Source organism: Trichechus manatus, unplaced genomic scaffold (genome assembly GCF_000243295.1).
Source record: "Trichechus manatus latirostris isolate Lorelei unplaced genomic scaffold, TriManLat1.0 scaffold00231, whole genome shotgun sequence".
Classification (NCBI taxonomy): Eukaryota; Metazoa; Chordata; class Mammalia; order Sirenia; family Trichechidae; genus Trichechus; species Trichechus manatus.
The window spans coordinates 1,052,014-1,074,046 of record NW_004444167.1 but is presented as its reverse complement, the minus strand read 5'-3'; the positions used below and the strand labels follow the sequence as shown (position 1 = coordinate 1,074,046).

At 35.8% G+C, this 22,033-nt stretch overlaps 1 protein-coding gene across 13 annotated transcripts in view; it reads left to right on the top strand.

The window, feature by feature from the left end:
- Positions 1-383: 383 nt before the first annotated feature.
- Positions 384-22,033, top strand: part of GNPDA2 (glucosamine-6-phosphate deaminase 2) — a 50,220-nt gene continuing 28,570 nt past the window's right edge. For 2 of the 13 annotated variants that reach the window (XM_023743004.1, XM_023742999.1), the window contains exons 1-6: positions 394-454; positions 748-1,016; positions 3,601-3,762; positions 8,415-8,516; positions 9,572-9,754; positions 17,605-17,789. In XM_023743004.1, the coding sequence (XP_023598772.1) occupies positions 3,639-3,762; positions 8,415-8,516; positions 9,572-9,754; positions 17,605-17,789 (594 nt within the window). In that variant the 5' untranslated portion in view covers positions 394-454; positions 748-1,016; positions 3,601-3,638. Of the gene's footprint in view, positions 455-747; positions 1,017-2,480; positions 3,763-4,312; positions 4,444-8,414; positions 8,517-9,571; positions 9,755-17,604; positions 17,790-22,033 lie in introns of those variants that run through there. The other 11 variants (XM_023743001.1, XM_023743009.1, XM_023743005.1 and 8 more) reach the window with 10 other exon arrangements.

Sequence of the window (22,033 nt, the reverse complement as noted above, 5' to 3'; positions counted from 1 at the left end):
TTGTGCTTGCAAAGTCTACGTTCAATAGTTTGGGGTAAAGAGATAGATGGATTCATATTGCCATTATAAGCAACAACGAAAGTAATGCTTGTGTATGGGCACTGCAGGCCTACATGCTAAATCTACTAAACTTTAACAATCTATGGCTATTTAATCTTTGTGAGATGAAAAAAGTGTAGCAGCAAGGCGATGCACCAGAAACTGGAGACTCCCAGGCTGGAAAGGCTTCCGGCTCCAAGGAACTCTTACCGACCCTGTGTAGCAGTGCTCAAGACTAGGAAGACGCAACGCGCATGCGCAGTGTCCGTAGGCCGCCCCTCCGTCCTTTCCTGTGCGTCGGACTCCATCCGGGTCCTTGGGCGCCGTGTTCCCGCGCCGGCGGCGGTTGCTGGTTGGTTGTTGGACGTTGATTATTTCCGCAGCTCCAGCTTCGGAAGAGCCGGTGGGTCAGAGGGTGAGTCTAGGATGGCAGCACGGAAATGGGAAATCAGGCGATTGCCCCTGGCGTGGCTGTTGTCCCCTCAAGTGTGCTTTGTGCGGAGACGGGGCCCGGGGCGGATTCGGGGTCCGGGGCGGATTCGAGTCCCGAGCACCTCGAGGCGGAGGAGAGTGGCTCTCCCGGCCTTTCCCCCCAAGCCCGGAATTGGGTCTCCCTGCCCCCTCCTCTCTGGCGGCTTTCTCCTGACACCTCTCCCCACACTTGTTAGAAGTTCGTAACAGTCATCCTCTCATTTGCATTCATTATAGTTTTCGGAGGGACTGGGCCCAGCAGCCCCCCAGTTGAAGTGGGTCGGCATCCTCTGCCTTCCGGGCAGGGACAGCCGACCTCCCTGCTGCTTCTCGACTCATCGGGATCTGTCACGAACACGCGTGGCCAGGCCACCCCTGCCCTGCGCGCTCCCTTGATGGTCGGGGCTTCAGAGACCTTTTCAAGTTAGCTGCAACATGGCATAGGGGAAAAGCTCAGCGGGGATTGTGGAAGGCCAGGTTCTAGCTCTGGCCCTACAGTTAACTAGGTGCGTAACCGGAATGGTGTATGAGTTCCCATCTGGCTCTCAAGTTCTGAGACTTGCCTTAAGCTGCCCTGTCCCCAAGTGAGGCTTATCCAGAATGAATCAGCACCGGAGGAAAGACGAGGAAAGGGGCGGTGCTGGGTCAGGTTTTGAGTTTTATCTGGTTGTGATGCCAGAGAATTGCCCTGGGCCACAGCAGTTTGGATCGTTGAGGATTGGAAAAAGCGGAAAAGGCACGTTTGTTTGTATGAGTTGGATGGCAGTGGGTATGTATGTATGTATGTGGTGAAGACATTTTAGTTTCCTGTGGGTGAGGTGATCCAGACTTTTAGAGGTGAACTCTGCTCCTGTTAAGAATTCAAAAAAAAAAAAAAAACACTTGCTTGTACCTTGGTTTGGGAGACCTGCTTTAACCGCCTTGCAAGGAAGTCAGTATGCCTGTTCTTTTCCAAATTTAATCTGACTAAAAGAATCACATGTAATATTTGTAAAAGTACGGATTCCCTGGACCCTGTTTCAGAAGTGTTGGGGGGTCTGAGAATCTATATTTTCAATAAGCATCCTAAGCGATTCTTACTGATAAGGCACTTGGAGGCATGAGTCTTTGAGTCAAAAGACTTAGTTTTAAAAATCCAGTTCCTTCCATCACTTGATCGCTTTAGGGCATAGGCAGTGAACTTCTCAGTGTCTCAGTTTTTTCATCTGAAAAACGAGAACGATAATTTCTACCTCAGAAACTATTAATTTATTTAAGTCCTTTAATGTTCTTGCCCTTTTATGTCTACAAAACCTAGCATAGTACTTAGCGTTTAACAGGCCCGCAGAACTGTGTTGAACTGGCCTAAGTAAGATAGCATGTAAATGCCTATAGCAGAGAAGACACTTGGAAAGCTTTACTGTCCTTTCTCTTTATCTTTCAATTTTTTTGTTTTTATTAATAAGTGTTTTACTGAATATTCTTATTAGAAACAAATAAATCTCTTGATGATCGTAACAGTCAGCAAATATTCCTGATTCTTTTTAAAATTACTTCTGACATTAGATTATTGGTGAATTTAAATGGATGCCGAGTCCATTTGTTGGACTGAATTTATGACTTATTATATAAATTATTATCAGTAAATACTGTAGATCTCGTTACTGTGCCAGAATTCTAGCTCATGCTGACTGTAATTCTTTTGTTGTTATTCCAGAATTCTAGATCATTATGTTTTTAAAGACATCATTTAGGCTCCATATATTCTTTTTCAACAAGACCTACATCATCAACTTAAAGAATTTGATTTATTACTCTATGTAAAGTGTGTGGGTAAATAACTCAGGAATGCTGAAGCCATGTAAAAGGATTGATGGTGGTGGTTGATCCATTTAAATAGAAAACGAAGAATTAAAATTTTGGGATTAGGGTTTAAGAACACAATATAAATTCTATAAATCTTGATAATATAAAAATACTATATCTTGCAGAGGGAAAAAAAGACCTGGCGATCTGCTTGCATAAAGATTACAGTCTAGGAAGCCCTATGGAGCAGTTCTACTCTGTCATATAGCGTCACTATGAGTAGGAATCAACTTGACGGCACCTAAAACAACAACAGCTATATCTTAGAAAAACCAGGAGGTGCCAAGAAGTATAAAAATGCTAACTTTCATACCTTTCATGGTGGTCAGTCCACACTGTCTAAAATGGAGTCCTACATTAAAAATGACTCTGATCTCTTAATATTTGTATTGTAATTTTTCTTAACTTTAGAGGAATCTTCTAGGAACTAAACCTGCTTATTGTGAAAAAACCTTTCTCCCCAGAGGTCATCAGTTTCTTTAGTTCACTTTATTTTTTTTTTTTCTTTTTCTGCTGTTGCATTCAAGTAAAATTAAATGTTGTTTTTATTAAAAATAGCATATCTAATATGATCTCATTGTTATAAAATTATTTCTGTGTATCCTACTTATATGTATACATAGATGAAAAGTATTTCTGAGTGATAGAATTTGGTTTGATTTTATTCCTTTTACATTTCTGTATTGAGATTTTTACAATGAATATATAGCATTTTACAAAAACGCTATTTAACAAAAGGGAGATTTGGTTATTACATTCTTTACAGGGAGAGTTCTGGATTTTAGTAAGTAACCCAAAAGTTGTTGAGTAATCATTACTAACGTAAATTTGTAGTCAGGAAATGAATACTTGTTTGCCATTAGGGTGGTTTTATGTTGGTTTAGTAAGATATGTTATCCCTGTAGAGGCAATGTGTGTGGTATCTTTATAATTAAGTTGCTTTGCTTTGAATTCTGGCACTACCAGCATGACCTCAGTAAAGTTGCATGGGTCCCTGTCATCGTCTACTAAAACTGAGTGTTAAATTTATTTCACAAGATTTTTGTAAAGATTAATATATGCATTTACACAGCCTAGTCCACTGCCCAGAACCCAGAGTCTGGTCAGAAAAGAACAACTGTTATTACTGTTTTAAACTTGCAGATGTGACTGATTGTATATACGCGTGTCCTTTTTAAAGTCTATATATTATACTTTTGTTTGTATATAAATTACTTAAAGTGCTCTGCAATGGACTTTTCTCAGGATTGAACTTCTTGTTCTGGAAGCTGTGTATCATCATAATGAGGCTTGTAATTCTTGATAACTATGACTTGGCTAGTGAATGGGCAGCCAAATACATCTGTAATCGCATCATTCAGTTCAAGCCTGGACAGGATAGATATTTTACCCTGGGTTTACCAACAGGTAATAAACCACTTTTTCCATTTTAGATAGTCAAGATGGTGGGATTGTAGGGTTTCTCTTAGTAAAATAGTTTCCCCATGTGCTTCTTGCTATATTACTGATTGACCATATTAGTATATAATTAAAATAAATCAGAAATAAATACATGTTTAGTAGCTAAATTTAGTTAACTATTTTCTTGTGTTAAGATTCTTCTCACCTACCACTCCAAAATGTGATAGGAAATATCCTAACTAAAATGATTGTCGTAGTGTTCTTTGTAGCTTTCTCTAGTGATCTTTCCTTTGTTTGCTTTTAGGGCATTACTTTCCCTGTTTATATAATTTGTTAGTAGATTAACCTTCTTATTAATTGTTAAGAGGTACCTAAAGTATGTATTATTGCTTCTTAATTTCACCTCCTTGGCCTCATATTCTCTTATTAGCCCTTTACTATCTCTGTGTTTATCTTCCTTCTATTCTAGAAGTATTACAAGTGAAACGTTTGAAGACTGGTGTATTTTTACCACACAATAAACATAAGCATTAATTACATATTTTATTGGATTTAGTTCTGTTAAGGATTCCCTTAAAAAATAACCAGGTGGTGTGATTGATCTTATGGCCCTTTATTTGGTATTGTTGACCTATGACTTCCACAGGAAATGATATTGGGCCTGGAATCAGAGCTGCTACTTTCTTGGTGAGAACAAAACATTTTATTCCATACCTGTAAAATAAGTAATAGTTTATAATGCTGTTTTGAGGCTCAAATAAGTTAGTGTATGATACTTTGAATATAATAAATACTTTATGAATTTTAGGTTTCCATAGGTGTGTTTTATTTCAACAGACTATTTTCTCCTCCTGCTTGTCCTTCCATACATGCCAACTATATACAAGCTACAAGTCACAATTTTTTTCAACTTGGGTAACTTCCATGAATAGTAATTTTTGACACATGAAATTGCTTTTTTATTTGTTGTGTTTTTTGTTCCAGAACAGTAGATCTTGGTGAGAATGGCAAAGGGGGATTTTTTAAAATTATGCACACTAGTGCTATACCCCCTTACCATCCCCAGTTCTGATATGTGAGCTCTGGTTGTTGAACATGGCTTTTGTATAAATTTGCATACTGTAAACTTGGGTTATACTCAGGATAGTTGCAGCTAATTGCTTTGCCTTAATTATGATGCAGAAATAAACAGTAGTCTGAGTGTGTGGGTAGAAGGGCTTCAGAGTCATAAATGCTAGCAGTGCTAAACATATGTTTGTATATTTAGATCTATAACTTATGCTTTATTTTGGAGAACCTAACTGCCTAGTAATACATCTGCCAAGGCGTCATCTCTGGAAAACCTTTGCTGACATTTTTCACTAGTCTCCTTTGGGGACCATTGACAATGTTGGTTATACCCCCTCACCCACTGCTTTTGACTAGTGAACATACATATCTGTAATTGCAAATAACATGCTGTATTATAATTGTCCCCCCACCAAGCACAATTTCTGGGGGCTGTCTGCTCAATATATACTACTGAAGTGATCTTAATAGCCTGACATTTAAAGGCTTGCATGCTGTAGGCCTGACTTGCTTCTCAGCCATACCTTCCACCACTCCTACTCTCAATCATGCTAGGCAAATTGGACTGCTTATAGTTGAAAAATTAAGTTAACTTAAATTAATTAATTATTTAAGTTAAATAAATGAAAATTAAATTAACTTCCTGGCTTCTGTACTTTTACACATGTTGCTAGCATATAATATAGTGAAAATATAGACTGCAGCCCTCAGTATGGTTTACACCTCAACATAAAAATCCTCAACAACTGGTCCAATAAGAACATCATGATAAATGGAGAAAAGATTGAAGTTGTCAAGGATTCATTTTACTTGAATCTACAGTCAACACCCGTGGAAGCAGCAGTCAGGAAATCAAAGAACACATTGCATTGGGCAAATCTGCTGCAAAAGACCTCTTTAAAGTGTTAAAAAGCAAAGATGTCGCCTTGAAGATTAAGGTGTGCCTGGCCCAAGCCATGGTATTTTCAGTAGCCTTTTATCTGTGTGAAAGGTGGACAATGAATAAGGAAGACTGAAGAAGAATTGATGCCTTTGAATATGGTGTTGGCGAAGAATATTGAATATACCATGGACAGCCAAAAGAAGGAACAAATTTGTCTCGGAAGAAGTACAGCCAGAATGCTCCTTAGAAGCAAAGATGGCGAGACTTGGTCTCACATACTTTGAACATGTTAACAAGAGGAACCAGTTCCTGGAGAAGGACATCATGCTTAGTAAAGTCGAGGGTCATCGAAAAAGAGGAAGACCCCCAATGAGATGGATTGACACAGTGGCTGCAACAATAGGCTCAACCATAACGATTGTGAAGTCAATGCAGGACAGGGCAGTGTTTCGTTCTGTTGTACACAGGGCCGCTATGAGTTGAAACCATCTTGATGGCACCTGACCACAACATATGAGCTCTGGAAACATTCAGTTCTAGATTTGAATCCTTGGCTTAACTTCCATGTGACATTTGATAAATTCCTTAATGTTTTCGACTCAATTTTTCCACTTCAAAATGAGAAAGATAATGAGAGACTACCAAGGTTTGTAAGGTTTGCCTGAGGTAACATATATAACATCAGCACAGCATCTAGCACATAGTAGGCATGCAGATAGCATCTCTGACCTTCTCTCTTTCCCTGTTTTCCATTACACCCTACCTGTCTTTGACTTTTGGAATTCCACCCCTTCTTCAGTTCTCAGTTGAAAAATCATCTTTTTTGATCTTTCCTTGAATAGATTTTTCTTCTTTGGTTCATTGCAGTACTCCAGACTTTTTTTTAAGATTATTTACAGTGTTTTTCGTTTTGTCTTGGTTATTTTATACTTGTTTAGTCCTATTTTGTGAGCTCTTCCAAGACAGAAACAGTCTTAATAATCTTTATCTCAACTATAGTAAGGACTTGCTAAATATTGGTTATGTTAGTACATAAGTATTGCAAAACAATTATTAAAATGAAATTTCTTTAACCAGTTCACCCTGTGTCATACTTTTAATTTTTTGTTTGTTTTCCTTCAGCCACATTTATTAAAAAGTAGGCAGTGTCATTACCATTGTGACAGCTTCTCACTTTTTATTCACACATCCTTAAATTGAGGGAATCCTGTAATTATTCTCTTGACTCTGAGAGATAAGAGACGTAAGATTCATTTATGCTTCTAAAGAGGAAGAAGGGAAAACATGTTTACCTGTTTTTTAGCCAAGTTTTGTGTTAATGAGCTATAGTTTTTTGAGAAGGAATTGTAAAATTTGACCATATAAGTTTTAAATTACTAATTTCAATTTAAAACAACATATACGCTTAGCTTTAAGAAATTCTAAAATATTTTTCTATTCTCTGAACCTATCTGTGTGGTATTTAGTATAGCCACTTTTATTACTCTGTCATCTTAAATAGCAGACTATCTTTTTACTACTCTTGAGCTTCCTTAGTATTTTTTTGCCAGCGACTACATGGGGTCACCATGAGTCAGAATCGACTGAAGGGCAATCGGTTTTGTTTTGGTTTTTAGTTTAGTTATATTAGACTTCTGCCTGCTATTTGAGTAGAAATTTTCTGTGCAGGTTCTCCCTCCCACTCCATGATGGTGGGTGGAATAGGAATCAGTACTCCAGCCAGGACTGGAAGGGCCAGGTAGCTAGCTTGTTACAAGAATACAGTTAATCTAGCCTTCCAGTTTGGAGATAAAATAAAAAAAGAAAAAAAACAACAGATTTGGGAAACAAAGAAGAAAGACTATTCCCAAATGGCTAAATTCATTTGTATTTATTTTATCGTATCACACAACCACCACCAAACAAAATTCTTTTGAAATATCAATTTTTAAAAATGTAAAAGAATCACATTATAAGCAATAAAACTAAGAAAGCACATGAAGCATCCAAAGCAAAGATACTATTTCCTGGAAGTCCTCTATCTTAAACTTTTCTTTCTCACTTTACATTACACATTTTAGCGGACATGTGCTGAAGAGAATACTAAATGAGGAACAGGAGGTCCACTTAAAAAGCTATAAAAGCTGAAGTTCTTTACTCAATCCTTGCTAGTTTAAAAAATTATTTTGAAAGTAGGGACAGTATTTAAATTTGGCTCCGTTTTCCCCTTTGATTTCACTAAGTGGTCAGCAGTTGACCTATTTGTGTATGATTTATACTAGAACTTCTCTGAATAATAAAAGATTTTTTTCACAAGAAGTGGGATGTTAGTTTTCCTTTTAATTTAAATATCTTTACAAGTTTCTAATCTTGGAATTTGCAATAGTAATTCCAAATACTCAACAATTCAAGAATAGGTTTTCACACTATAATTTCTAGTGATTTCCAGGTTTATTCAGCAAATTCTACAAGTAATATTTTTTTTTTCAACTTGGGTGATTTCCATGAATAGTACTTTTTAGCACATCATATGATTGAAATTTCATGGCACCTTGTAAAGAAACTAATTTGTTCAACGTATTTGTTAATTAAATATGTGTTTAAGGTAATAATTACCTAATAAATTAGAAATATAGAATAATTGTTAAATCATAAAAGAATAAAGTTAAAAATTTTTTAAAAAATAGATTTTCAAGTTATGTTAGAAATAAATCTTTATCTGTTTTAGGGAGTACACCTTTAGGATGTTACAAAAAACTAATAGAATATCACAAGAATGGAGACCTTTCTTTTAAATATGTGAAGACCTTTAACATGGATGAATATGTAGGTAAGCTATATTTGAGTATATTACTTGCATATATTTTATATTTTTAATACAATGTACTGCTTTGTGATGAGGTTGTTTATATAAAGGTTTATTTTTGTGATGATAACACTGTATAGTGGAAGCAGTGCTGGACTAGAGAAATCAGAAGATCTGTATTCATCTTGGGCTCTGCCACTGATCGGTCATGTAACTTTGAGCCAATCTATCACATTTCTCATTCTGTAACTTTTTTTTAAAATTCTTTTCTTAAGGCAGGGTTAAAACCAGTGTTGTTATGGGGATAAATTAAGTAATGTGTGTAAAAGTAAGTTGTAAAATATTTTTTCAAATATAATGTTAATATTAAAGCCCTGAAGCTTTTCTAGTTTATTGATATAATACTTGGTTAACTGGAAAGGGCTGTAATGCATAGAAACTCTGTTAAAATTTAAACTTGGAATGCATTTTCAGTTCATGTACTGGAGGATTATTGGCAAGTAAAAATGTACTAATATATTTTAAGCAACAAATGCTTTATAGGCAGTGATAGCATAAGTGATAGCCAAACAACTGTTGTGATTCAGTATATTTTGCATGCATGTAGAAAGAGTAGAGGAGAAATATAGGCCAACATTTCAGTTAAATGGCTAATTGTGTTGAGCTTAACACAATCAGTTCCACTAGTTAATATTTTATGCGTTTGAGAGGTGGAGTGGAGTGTGTAAGTGTACATGCACTAGACTTTCTGTGTTTGAATCCTAGCCTTTCTGTGAGCTCTGTGACTTTGGGAAAGTTATTAAACTTCTCTGTTGTCAGTTGTTCATCTATAAAATGAGAATAATGATAGTATTTCCATAGGTGTTGTGCATATTAATAGAGTTAATACACGCATGTAAAGCAATCAAAATAATGCCTGTCATATAATAAGCATATGTTCCACATAAAATGTTTTTAAATTGAATATGGTATAGAAAGGCCATATAATTTAAATAGCATTTATGGCTTAATCAGAAAAAATAAACTTTACATTTATTTCTGGACATAGTTACATTTTTATTTATTAATTTCGTATTTAGGACTTCCCAGAAATCATCCTGAAAGCTATCATTCTTATATGTGGAATAACTTTTTTAAGCATATTGATATAGATCCTAATAATGCTCATATCCTTGATGGAAATGCTGCAGATTTGCAAGCAGAATGTGATGCATTTGAAAAGAAAATTAAAGAAGCTGGAGGAATAGATCTTTTTGTTGGAGGTATGTAAAACATTTTGTCATTAATCAGTGGTTTGTTAATATTTGAATTAGGTGTTATAAAATTAAAAGAAAAAGGCATCACTGTGTAATGTAAAAAATATCTGTGACTTTATAATACCTATTTACTCAACTACTGATTTCTACTTTATTTTAATAAAAAAAAAAAATCTTAAAATTTTAACAGTTGGAATTGTTTAAATCATGTCTTAGGAGGTAGGTCCCAATCTCTGTTAAACTTCTGATTTTACCCTGTTAGGACTGACAGTTTACCACACTTTTCAAAAAGAGTATCTGTTTCCTTTCCTCAATGATAATCTTATCCTTTTAATATTTTTTTTGAAAATTCCAACCTATCTGTCATGGATTGAATTGTGTCCACCAAAAACGTCTGTCAACTTGGCTAGGCCATGATTCCCAGTATTGTGTGATTGTCTACCGTTTTGTCATCTGATGGGATTTTCCTGTGTGTTATAAATTCTGTCTACGATGTTGATAAGGTGGGACTAGTGGTCATTATGTTAATGAGGCAGGACTCAGTCTATAAGATTAAGTTGTGTCTTAAGTCAACCTCTTTTGAGATATAAAAGAGAGAAGCGAGCAGAGAAATGGGGACCTCATACCACCAAGAAACAAGAGCCAGGAGAATAGCGCATCCTTTGGACCCAGGGTCCCTGCGCTGAGAATCTCCTTGACCAGGGAAGATGGATGACAAGGACTTTCCCCCAGAACTGACACAGAGAGAAAGCCTTCCCCTAGAGCTGGTGCCCTGAATTTGGACTTCTAGCCTCCTAGACTGTGATAGAATAAATTTCTTTGTGAAAGCCATCCACTTGTGGTATTTCTGTTATAGCAGCACTAGATAACTAAGATACTATTCTTCTTATCAAAGTGCAGGGTTGAACCTCTAAAAGTTTGCTTAAGGAACAGGTGGATTTTAACACTTCTGTGCTGATCACTTAAGTTGTTTCGTCTCTCTGAGAAGTCAGTGAAGAATTATGTAAAACTTTGTATTCATTATTAACCTTTAAACCAGTTGTCATGGAGTCATTCTGACTCATGGTGTCAGAATAGAACTATGTTCCATAGGATTTTCAATGGCTGATTTTTTTTTAAGTAGATCACCATGCCTTACTTCCAGCCTGCCACTGGGGAGACTTGAATCTATAACTTTTCGGTTAGCAGCCATTATAATTGTCTTCATAAATTCCAAAGTGAATGAGTGTTTAATTGACCAAATTCCACTTGTGAATTATGCGTAACCCACTGCTGTTGAGTTGATTCCGACTCACAGCAACTCTATAGGACAGGGTAGAACTGCCCCACAGGGTTTCCAAGGAGCAGCTGCTGGATTCAAACTGTGGACCTTTTGGTTAGTAGCCGAGCCCTTAACCACTGTGCCACCAGGGCTCCAAATAATATGTATGTACGTGTATATATGAAGGTCACTGGGTGGCACAAACAGTTAAGCACTTGCCTACTAGCTAGAAGGTTAGGACCACCCAGAAACACCTCAGAAAACAGGCCCGTCAGTCTGTTTCCTGAAGGTCACAGCTTTGAAAACACTATGGAGCAGTTCTACCGTGCACGCACGAGGTCTTCAGGAGTCGGAATCGTGTAGATGTGTATTTTACATATATATATGCACACACCCACACACATTAAAAACTTGAGGCTATTTTAAGTATCTAAACAACTTGATTGAACATTTATATTTTAAATGAATTAGGTACATAATCTACCATTGAAACTAGGAAAAAGTTTCTTCTCTTGTAATGACAATATGGTTTCCTGTCATCTATAGAAACAGCTGGAACAGGTAGCTATAATTATCATCAGAACAGTATAACATGAACTAAGCCAAAACCAAAATTGTTTTTGGTGCATCCTTTACTTCTCAACTAAAAATACTAAAGCCTAAGTTAACACTTAAGTTTTCTGGTTATGTCTTACAATGAATTTATTAGGAGACTGCTCATAATTACATGAATTAGAGCTTCCATAGAGCTGTACTGAAGTTAATCTGTGGTTGAGGTGGCCACATATGGCTGAGGTGATTTTTTGCCCTTAAAGTCAGACATAAATTTGCATCCTGTTTCTGCTACTTACTGTCTGTATGGCCTTGTAAAATAAGTTTAATATAATTAAGTCATCAGTAAAACAGGTAATATTTACCATTCCAGAATTGTGAGAATTAACTGAGCTGTAATATATGTAAAATGCTTCTCACAACTAACTCCTTAAGTATAACTGGAAATAGATACATTTGCAGTGTTCAGTCTTCTCTTTCTCTTAGAACTGTAGATGCTGAAATAATTTTTCCTTATTTTATTGAATTTCCTGTTGAGGTTTTGACTGAATTACCTTTCAGGGCATTCCAGTGAGACTGAAATATTCTCTTTGAGGAAATTTTTATCCCTGCCTAACAGAACCAATGCCATTTATTTTCCTGTGTAGATGGGGTGATTATTTATCTGTGCAAGAATCCAAGTTAGACTCTTGCTTTTCAAAATAGAAGTTTATCTGTGTTTTTTAAATAAAATTGCTAATATTGCTTGAGTATTCCTAGAGAACGTATACCCTCCAGATAAGTCAATTTTGAGATAATTTCCATTTTGCAACTGCCAAAATCAAGACTAAGACAATAGATGTTTTAGAACATTTAAGGAATGTACTAACCTTTCATTAGATTTTCTAAACTGTATTCCAAAATGACTGGAATACCATATACCTAGATCTGTTTATCTTAGTTATATCAAGAAATGTTTTCACTGATTTACCATTATGTAAAAAAATATATAAGTTGTTAGAGGTTCATGATTAAAAATGGCTGCATGATTTTTTTCCCTTCTTCAGTTGAGGACTTTTTTTCCCCTTTAATTTGTTGACCTTAGGTAAGGCTCCGTGGGCAGTTGTCTTGTGGACTTCAGTGCCAGGAAATAGACTTCACTGGAGAAGAAAAACAAAAGAAACTGATAGGAACTCTCTAGTTCCAGTTTGTTCTTTTATCTGCTTTCCAGAAAGCATTTGTAGATTAATGCAATGCTTAAAGGTTATAACTCTCTTATTTAAGATTTCTGGTAGAATTCTCTTCTTTCATCATAACTTTAAGTCATTTCTGATTTCTTTTTAGCTAAAAATTTTTTGTACATTTCCTTACTATAAGCCACTTCAGTTTTCCTTTTAAGCAGATGGAGTATAAATTAAAATTATTTATGCTTATTACCGACTCTTACTACTACAAAGAAAGTGACTTTGTTTTTAGACAAATTTTTGTTTTAACTTTTCTATAGTTGTTCCCCCCAACACCCCCCCCAAAAAAAAAGTTTTAAGAGAGTTTCCTTGGCGCCTCCATTAGCATCTTCATAGTAGTCATGCGATGATCCAGGATCTGAAATTTTATAGTTACCACTCTAGTGTACCTAATCACTTTGCACGTAGGGAGAGAATGGTTAGTTTATTGTCTTCTCTGAACTTTTTCCTGTTTGGGTATTGCAATACCTTATTTTTGGAAGTGTCCTTATACAAGAATCTCATTTGATTCTTTGCATTTGTTGATTTAGGTTTGCAGGAGCACTGGTTGTGCAGTGGTTAAAGCATTGGCTGTTAACTGAAAGGTCAGCAGTTTGAATCCACCAGCTGCTCCAAGGGAGAAAGATGTGGCAGTCTGCTTCCATAAAGATTTACAGTCTTGGAAACCCCATAGGGCAGTTCTTCTCTGTCATGTAGGATTGCTATGAGTTGGAATCAACTCAACAGGAGTGGGTTTGGTTTTTTTTGTGGGGGTATCATTGAGTTGTCAAGATGAGGCTTGATATCTGGATCTTACTACTTACCCTTTTTGTGTTCCAGGGTTTGTTTAATAAAAACACTAAGAACTGAACCAAATGGGATCAAAATACCAGCTTTATTAAAAGTAAAGTTGGATTCGAGATTGCAGGTGGGGATTGAGGCCACAATGGGGTTTCCTACCCCTCCCTTCTAAATTAGAAAGAACAGAATGGAAGAAAGAGTTCAAAAATGTTAACCTACTATTGCTTACTCAGGGGAAATGGAACAAGATTTTGCTTCCCTCTATACAAAAGAAAAAGGAGAAAAAATGTACTCTCAGAAGTTCTCATTCTTCCTCTGATGGCAAAAGTGATGAGTAAGGCTTGTAATGCAATCTCTGACCCATCCCTAGCAATGCAATATACACACAGAATTTTGTAGATAGAATCTAAAGATATTATTAATTTTAAAATTATCTTTAGGTATTTATTTGTTAAAAAGTTAAATATAAGAAGACAGTGAAGAAAACCAGCCTTCTGGTTTGGTTATGTGATTGGATTCTGTGGTTTACAAGTAACAGAAACTAATAAGGGAACAAAAGCAAATTTACTAGAATGATTCTGAGGTGACTCACAGAATGGAAGGAGGAATTGAAATAACCAATTCTTCAGAAGGATAAGAACCAAGAAGCCTTAGAACTCAGAAGTAGGGTCTCATTAACCTCTTGTAGTAGTATCATCAGATCCTTCAGTTCTAGATGCTTTCTTTCTTTCTGTATCCCTGGTCAAGTTTCAGATTCTCCAGAGAAAGATTCTGATTGGTCCAGCTTGGGACATGTGCTTATCCCTAGGCCACAATCACTCTGTCCAAGAGAGATGCAAGGTTTTGCGATTGTTCTGGTCCTTGTTCTGTTGTACATAGGGTCGCTATGAGTTGGAATTGACTTGATAGTACCTAACAACAGCAGTCGTTGTGGTAAGGGAAGCAGAGCAGAGGAAGAAGCCAGAAGTGGGAGAAACTATACCAAGTACACCAAAGAAAAGCAACTATCTATTTATTCAACTGTTATTTATGGAGAGCCTCCTGTGTATTATATGCTACTGTAAATGACAAGGATACAGCAGTGAAGAAGATAGAGAAAGCCCTTACTCATGAAGTTTACATTCTATCCCACAGAATTATAACAACACAGGACAACGTATAACTCGAACTCTGAGGTTTTAGAGATGCTTCATGGAGGTGCTGATATCTTAGTTTAGACTTGAAGGCTGAATAAGAGTTAGCATGGGTTTTAGGTTACATGATTATTTTTAAGAAAGTTTTGTAAAGCTTTGTAAACTATTCTGAACATTTAAAAAATAGTTTTATATAAGCAATTTCAATTTTTGACAGTTACTCATGGCAAATATGGGAATGTGTTGACCCTTCTCCATCATGAACCTTCACTCATAGTATCAGCTTAGCTGTGCACTTCTGTATGTGCACTTCTGTGAGACTACTGCTGTTGGTCTTAGTATGGTTCCTATCTTTTCTGCAACTTTTATTTTCCTAGTTCTATCCTTTCCTTTCTATACATATATAGAAAAATATAAATATTTGGATAGATGTATACTTAAGAGGAAAAACAGAACACTTTTACAAATTTACAGAGAAATGCATATCTATCATTCAAAACTTACAAGCAAATACATAGTAGTGGAAAAGAAACATCCATGTGTATCAGATACGTGTAGATCTGGTTTATGTCTCCACATTGAAAATGCCTAGGTTGTTATGCTTTGGTAATCTGTACCTACACTTCATTCTCTTTTCTCTTCCATCAAAACCAAGTTCCTCTTTGTCATATTTTATGTTGTTGTGACTTGGGAAAAATTTGTTAGAATTTTTTTTTAAGAGTCAGTAAAATACACTTATCATTAAAGCAAATATGTAGAATATAAATGTAATAGACCTTTTAATGACTCAGAGAACTTGTAGGCTTATTTTTTAATTGAGATTGCCAGATAGCTGATTGGCTAGTAGGAAACGTATATAAAACTTGATTTAATTTATGTCATAGAAGGATTCTTGACTTTATGAAAAGATTTACTTCCTGTTTACTTCAAATGAGGAATGCTGTATTCTTATCTGTATTTTAGAAGCAGTCCTGAACATTAGTGCTGGCAGTTGTTGTTGTTAGGTGCCATCAAGTCATTTCCGACTCATAGCGATCGCATGTACAACAGAATGAGACACTGCCCGGTCTTGTGCCATCCTCATGATTGTTGCTATGTTTGAACTCATCGTTGCAGTCACTGTGTCAGTCCATCTCCTTGAGGGCCTTCGTCTTTTTCACTGACCCTTCACTTTACCAAGCATTATGTCCTTCTCCAGGGACTGGTTCTTCCTGATAACACGTCCAGAATATGTGAGTTGAAATCTCGTCATCTTCGCTTCTAAGGAGCATTCTGGCTGTACTTCTTCCAAGACAGACTTGTTCATTCTTTTCGCAGTCCATGGTATATTCAATATTCTTTGCCATCACCACAACTCAAAGGCATCAGTTCTTCTTTGGTCTTCTTTATTCATTGTTCAGCTTTCGCACGCATATGGGGCAATTGAAAACACCAAGGCACAGCACTGGGCAAATCTGCTGTAAAAGACCTCTTTATAAAGTGTTAAAAAGCAAAGATGTCACTTTGAGGACTAAGGTGCACCTGACCCAAGCCATGGTGTTTTCAGTTGCCTCATATGCATGTGAAAGTGCTGGCAGTAGGTCTCTTTAAAGCATTGATTTTCAAATTGTGGGTTGTCATCCATTATTAAAGCGTGAAATAACTATAGTCAGTCACATCTAGCATTTCCTTTTTGTTAATGAAATGGAATGTAATAGAAAATAGCTTGTGTGGCTCCTTGTAAGGGTGTAAGTATTGTTTCATGCAGTTCTTGTTTTAATTATATTTATATATGTGTAAGGGTGTGATGTGTGTGTATGTGTACTAGATTGCAATGTCAAATGTATTTTTTATAACAGGTTACAGTCAACAAAGTTTTTTTTAAAAAAACCCTCTACTCTAGTTATCTATGTTATCTAGTCCAATGTATACATTTTTATAAGTGAGGAACTGTAATACAGACAGGTCACTAGTTAATTACCCTATCTGGACTAGAACCAAGTGAGTTATAAGTCTGAGTAGAAGAGCACTGAGTTGGGAATCAGAAGGCTTAAATTTGAGTCCTATCTCAGTATTTACTAAAATTGTGATCTTGAGTAAGTCACTTACTATCCTTGAGCATCAAAGTTTCCTTTTGAGTTTAAAATAAAAAAAAGGCAAGGGAGCTGAGAGGGGTAAATATACTTAATTTGTCTCCCAAGATGCTTAGATATATCTGTTGTTGAGATGATACATGTGAAAGTGCTTTATAAACTAAAGTGTTATTCTAATGTAAGAAAAAAGAAAACCAAACCCATTGCTGTCGAGTTGATTCCGACTCATAGTGACCCTATGGGACAGAGTAGAATTGCCCTATAGGGTTTCCAAGGGGTGTCTGGTGGATTTGAACTGCCAACCTTTTGGTTAGCAGCCATAGTTCTTAACCACTATGCCACCAGGGTGTCCATTCTAATGTAAGATGATACTTAATTTTACTGCTATTGTTAGAATCATGCTAGCTCAGTGCTTTGCATATAGAAAATATTGAAATACTTGAATCATAGTCTTAGCGACCTTATAGGACAGAGTAGAACTGCCCCATAGGGTTTCCAGGGAGCACCTGGTGGATTCGAACTGCAGACTTTTTGGTTAGCAGTCATGGCTCCTAACCAATATGCTACCAGGGTTTCCATTCTAATGTAAGGTGATACTTAATTTTACTGCTATTGTTAGAATCATGCTATCTCAATGCTAAGCCTGTAGAAAATATTGAGATACTTGAATCAGGTACAGGAACGGATTCAGCTATAAAATAAAACAAGGTAAGTATGTTTATTATTATTTCTTTACTCTTAAAACCGCATTGAATTATGAGAAATCTTACTTTATGTGAGAAACCTTATTTACTTATTAATATATACCTGTGTGTATGTGTATTTCTTTTAAAAGGAATAGGTCCAGATGGTCATATCGCTTTCAATGAGCCAGGATCCAGTTTAGTATCAAGGACAAGATTAAAGACTCTAGCAATGGACACCATTTTGGCAAGTGCTAAATATTTTGATGGAGATTTGTCGAAAGTGCCAACTATGGCTCTAACAGTTGGTGTGGGGACAGTGATGGATGCTAGAGAAGTAAGAATTAAATGTTCTTTAATGTTTTCCCTTTTATGTTTTTATATTTTGGGGAGATTATGGTGCTGAGTAGGTGATAATTTTGGTTGCATCTTTTCATAATATAAATTCTTTTCCAGCTTTTAGTAACTAACTTCTGTCAGTCTCAATGACATCCTTAGGATTCAACTAAATTAAGTCTTTGGGATCTATAGACTAATAATCAGGCACCACCTCTTTGGAGGTACTGCTTCATTTGTCTATTCCTGCTTTACAGTTTGAACTGAGGTCTTGACATCATAATGATCAGATGGTTCTTTTTTAAGTGAAATAGTCTTATGAAAGGACTGCTGGGACAAAGATGCAATTTAGTTACACTACTGTTGGAGCCCTCAGGATAATGCAGTGTGAAGTGCTTCTTGACTGTAGGTGAAGAGCCCAGTTGGTTTCCAGCAGAAAGGAACTGATCTAAGGCAAGATTTATTCCAAATTTGGTATATTTTAGAAGAATAAAGATCAGAACAATATGTCCTACTTCATTTTTAAAGTTTTAATTGGGGTGTTATTGCCTTCCCTGAGAATAACAGAACAGTTATATCCAGTCCATTATTATAAGTGGTTAAATTATATGGAAACTCAGAATCCCATTCCTTTTTGGCAGCAGGATTGGACAGGGTAAACTGATCTTGACATAAATATACCTAGACTTGAGCATACAAATAGAACTGCCATTCAAAATATAGGAGTTTCTTATTGTCTAAAAAATAAGAACTTGGCTGCTAGCCAAAAGGTCGGCAGTTCAAACCCACCAGCCAGTCCTTGGAAACCTTATGGGGCAGTTATACTCTGTCCTGTAGGGTCACTGTGAGTTGCAATCGACTTGATGGCAATGGTTTGTTGTTGGTTTTTTTTAATATGAAAAAAAGATCTTTCAAGGACTGAAGTTTCATACTAAGTAAGTTAGAAAAAAGATTTCAGAGCATTCTTATTTCTAAAATATGAAACTGAAAGTTATGCAAATAGGTTTCTTGTATTCAACAAGATTTAAGTTATAATGCAACCACATGCTAATTGTTAGAATGAATAGAGAATTATTCAAATATTGATTTTTTTTCTTTTGATTAATTTTTTCAACAAGAGTATATGATGCCCTTTACCTTACAATATTTATCCCTAACATAAAGAAAATCATCATGGCAAAACTACTATATTTTTCACAAATAATGCATTCACATAAATATCGCACCCACACATATAATGTGCATAGCGCGCTTAGGAAAATAATGCGCAGAGGTGTTGTGTGGTAGGCAAAAAAATGTATATAGTACGTGCATTATCTGTGTAAAAATACTATGGAATTTCGTCATTTTCCCAATAGCCTATCATATTGCTTTGAGTTTTCACAGCATTCTTTTGAAACAAATACAGTGAAACCTGAAAGAGCTGGAACTTTGACAGGACTGCCTTGTTTTTCTGTGTCTAGTACCTAACACTGCCTGTCGCATAATAGGTATTCAATAACTTGGGAACTGTTTGAATGAATTATATATTTTCATAATTCATTTTGGATGAAATTAGTCATATCCACAGCTTGGTGATCTTCCTGAATCATCAGAACTGATTTTTATTGACTTTTGGTAGTTTTCCAAAAGCCAAATTTATCCTCAAAGCATTAAATTTTGTTTTACTCAGGTATATTTAAAGATGTTGCCATATACCGTATTATTATGCAAATAATGCTTACTTTTTGTATTAGCCAGCTTCGCCCTCTCTGCACACCGTATTTTCAGAAGCATGCTATGCTAATTTTTTTTTTACAGCAACATGTGGAAGAGGACTGGCATGGTAGCATTTGTGAGGGTGCCTCACAGTGGGAGGGCATGGGCGGCAAACAAACACAGGTGTGCATTATTTGCATAAAAATATGGTATTTGAAAAGTAATTTCAAAAGACAGACAAAACAGTTTTTAACTACAGCAGTTTCTTTAGAATTATTATAGTTATACTAATTTGGATATTTATTCTTATGGTGACTTAAGGAAAAATCAATAAAATCCTCCTTTTGACTTTATTGCCTTACTGAAAGTCACAAAGATCACTAATGACCTCCTAATTGCTAAAACCAACATCTTTTCCATATATCTTATCCTACTGGGCCTCATCCTCATCGATTAATGTTGACCATTTCTCCCTTCATGAGATGCTACTATTATTCTTTCTTTAAACATTCCTTCTCAGTCGGCTTCCCCAACTCATCTTGCATCTGTCTTTTGAATGCCATTGTTCTGTAGAGTTTCACCCCCCCATTTTGTATTCATTCTGCATACTCTTCTTGAACAGTTTTCTCCATGACCTTTTTTTTAAAAGCTACCATGTCAGTAACAGTCACATTTTGGAAAATTCTTCTAAGTAGTTTTATTACTATTCCAAAAAGATCAACAACTATCTCCATCCTTTACCTATCCTATTCTCTATATTACTGTCTGGATTATTTTTTCAAAAATATGGTTTAGTTTATTACTTATCTGTATAATTAAGGTCCTCTTATTCCCTGTTTCCCCATCACAAGATGAGCCCTCGCCTGTTAGCTTGGCTCTGTATTATCAGACTTCAGCCACAGTTTCCGACCATTTCCTTCCATGTGCCGTATGGTCCACATTAACAAACTTCTAGGTTTTTATTGACTAGCCCATACCTGTCTGAAAAGCTCCCTTTTTGGAACTTTTCTGCTTATCCTTAAGACTTGGCTTCAGATAGGAGGTACTCTAAGCTTTTCCCAACTCTCCCAGAGAGCTGTTGGACCTTCATGTCATCATTGTGTCTTATTATGTTGTTTAATGTATATATTTTATACACTAATTTGTTTACCTGTCTATTCTTCTGGCATTCTTGGCATCTTAAGGCTGTGTGATGGGTAAAAGCTTAGAAATCCTGCATACTCTACTGGCTAGCTTTATGACATTATGTAAGTCACTCAACCTTTCTAAACCTATATTTCCTCATTTATAAAGTGGTAAATAGAAAATAGCAGGAAACGATGTTGAGGGCTAAAAATGAGGTTATAGATTTTTGTAATTTATTCACATCTATTTGTTTTTGGAGTGATAGATTAAATGTTGACTTTTAACTTTTAAATCAGCTTATTTCATAACCTTTTAAATAGCATTATTGCTATATGTTTATGTATTTTTTTAAGTAACATGAAACTACTATATCCTTGCAATATCTCCTAAAACTGGTTGTCAGACATCAGTGTACATAAGAATCACACACTGTACACGAGCCTCCACACCCAGAGATTGATTCTTTAAATTTGGCGATTTTGCAGTTTGCCTAGATTATTCTAATACAGGTCCTCTATTTTCCTAAAATGACAAATACTCTGCTTGAGAATAGTGGAGCAGGTATATTCTAACTAATCACATATCAGTGTTAAATTATATTCTGATAGCAATTTTTTTCAATTTCTACTTTTCCAGATATTTCTTCTTAATTTTCAATTATATGTTGTATCAATGCTCTAGCCATAAAAAAGCACCAATAACTAATTCTTTATCCAACCCTAAGCTTCCATCAGCCTCCTTTCCTTCCATTCCCTTCATGATACTGCTGCTAACATCAGTAGGTACTTTCCCTTTCTCATCAATAAAAGTTTGGTTGTCTTTTTCACTGTTTCTTTTCAGTATACACTTAAATGTTGAGAATTGTAGCCACCACTCTCATTACCTTTTTATACTGTTTGCTTCAGTAATGAAAGACTTAGCTCATATTGTCTAATTGGTAGACCTTTTAATAGTTTCTCTGTCTCTGAAGGAGTATAATATACTAACAAAACCATGATACAAACAAGTTATGGAATCTTTGTTCTCAGTTTATCTGTAAAGTAGGAATAAGAATAGTATTAATCTTGTAATGTTGTTTTGAGGATTAAATGAGATAATTCAAGGAAAACGCTTAATTTACTGTTTTACTTTTGAACTACAAAATCATATTTTTAAATTCTCCTGAAATAAACTTCAGAAAATATCTTTCATGCAGTAATCAGTAGATATTCTAATACCTACTTTAATGCAGTGTGTGTTAAAGTAGCTTTATAGAGATTCTTCAGGTGCTAGCCTAAGGACTTTTGCAAGATTGTCTGCATAATAATCCCGTAAAGGTTCTGATTCCTAGGTTCTAACTCCACATGTTCTGAATTAGAAGAGCTAGGATGGAGCCAAGAACCTGCATATTTAAAAAGAAAACTACTGTTACATATATCAATC